Genomic DNA, 1,003 nt, shown 5'->3' on the forward strand with positions numbered 1-1,003 from the left:
TGTGTGTGTGTGTGTGTGTGTGTGTGTGTGTGTGTGTGTGTGTGTGTGTGTGTGTGTGTGTGTGTGTGTGTGTGGGTAAATCTACAGTTTTAAGCCTATCAGCACTAAATTTGGGGTGCTGATGGTTGGGGCTACTGGGCTGCCTATGGGCATATTTCAAATACGTATGTACCAGGTTCCTGTCCAGAGTGTACCTCGGCTGCAGCTCGCTTACATCTCAGAGTTCACCACAGGCATATAGACATATAGCACGTCGCCGGCAAGATGAACGTCATCGCAGACTGCCTCTCCCAAGCTGTCGCAGCCACCATCCACCTCGGCCTGAACTACCCCCTCATGGCGGCTGATTAAACTGCTGACCCAGAGGTGCAGTCACTCAGGACTGTGGCCACTGGATTACAGCTGACAGACACCACCTTTGGTGAAGGCGGCACAAGGCTGCTCTGCGACATCTCCACAGGACAGCCACGGCCTGTTGTCCCCACCACATGGAAGCGGTGCATCTTTGATGCTGTGCACGGCCTTTCAAACCCAGGGAGGAAACCCTCACTAAGACTGGTGGCAGCCAAGTTCATCTAGCATTGGCTCAAGAAGGACATTAGAGCCTGAGCTGACTTTTGTGCTGAGTGTCAGTACTCCAAGATCCACTGTCACGTCAAAGCTCCCCTGGCTCTCCTCCCAGTTCCGAAGCGGAGGTTCAATCATGTTAATGTGGACCTTGTGGGCCCCCTACCACTCTCTTTGGGCTTCACGCACCTCTTCACCATGGTGGACAGGACCACCCGGCTGTATATACATTAAACCAATCTCAAGGTAGTTCGTGATGGCATTATGAAAAATAAATTAATATGTGTTTTTTGTGACGGGGTCATGAAATAAAGGCTGACACGGGGGGGGGGTCTGGGGGAGTTATGGTTAAAGTTTTGGGGAAGGGAGAGACTTGTGTTTTGGTTAGAGTTAGGAGAAGGGTTGGGGTTAGAAGTAGTAAAATTAAAAAACACGT

At 50.8% G+C, this 1,003-nt stretch overlaps 1 protein-coding gene across 1 annotated transcript in view; it reads right to left on the minus strand.

The window, feature by feature from the left end:
* Positions 1 to 575, minus strand: part of nsmaf (neutral sphingomyelinase (N-SMase) activation associated factor) — a 75,426-nt gene extending 74,851 nt beyond the window's left edge. The window contains exon 1 of the mRNA XM_034166927.1: positions 361 to 575. Within this exon, the coding sequence (XP_034022818.1) occupies positions 361 to 575 (215 nt within the window). The remainder of the gene's footprint in view (positions 1 to 360) is intronic.
* Positions 576 to 1,003: the final 428 nt, after the last annotated feature.

The sequence above is a fragment of the Thalassophryne amazonica genome, chromosome 1 (assembly GCF_902500255.1).
Source record: "Thalassophryne amazonica chromosome 1, fThaAma1.1, whole genome shotgun sequence".
Classification (NCBI taxonomy): Eukaryota; Metazoa; Chordata; class Actinopteri; order Batrachoidiformes; family Batrachoididae; genus Thalassophryne; species Thalassophryne amazonica.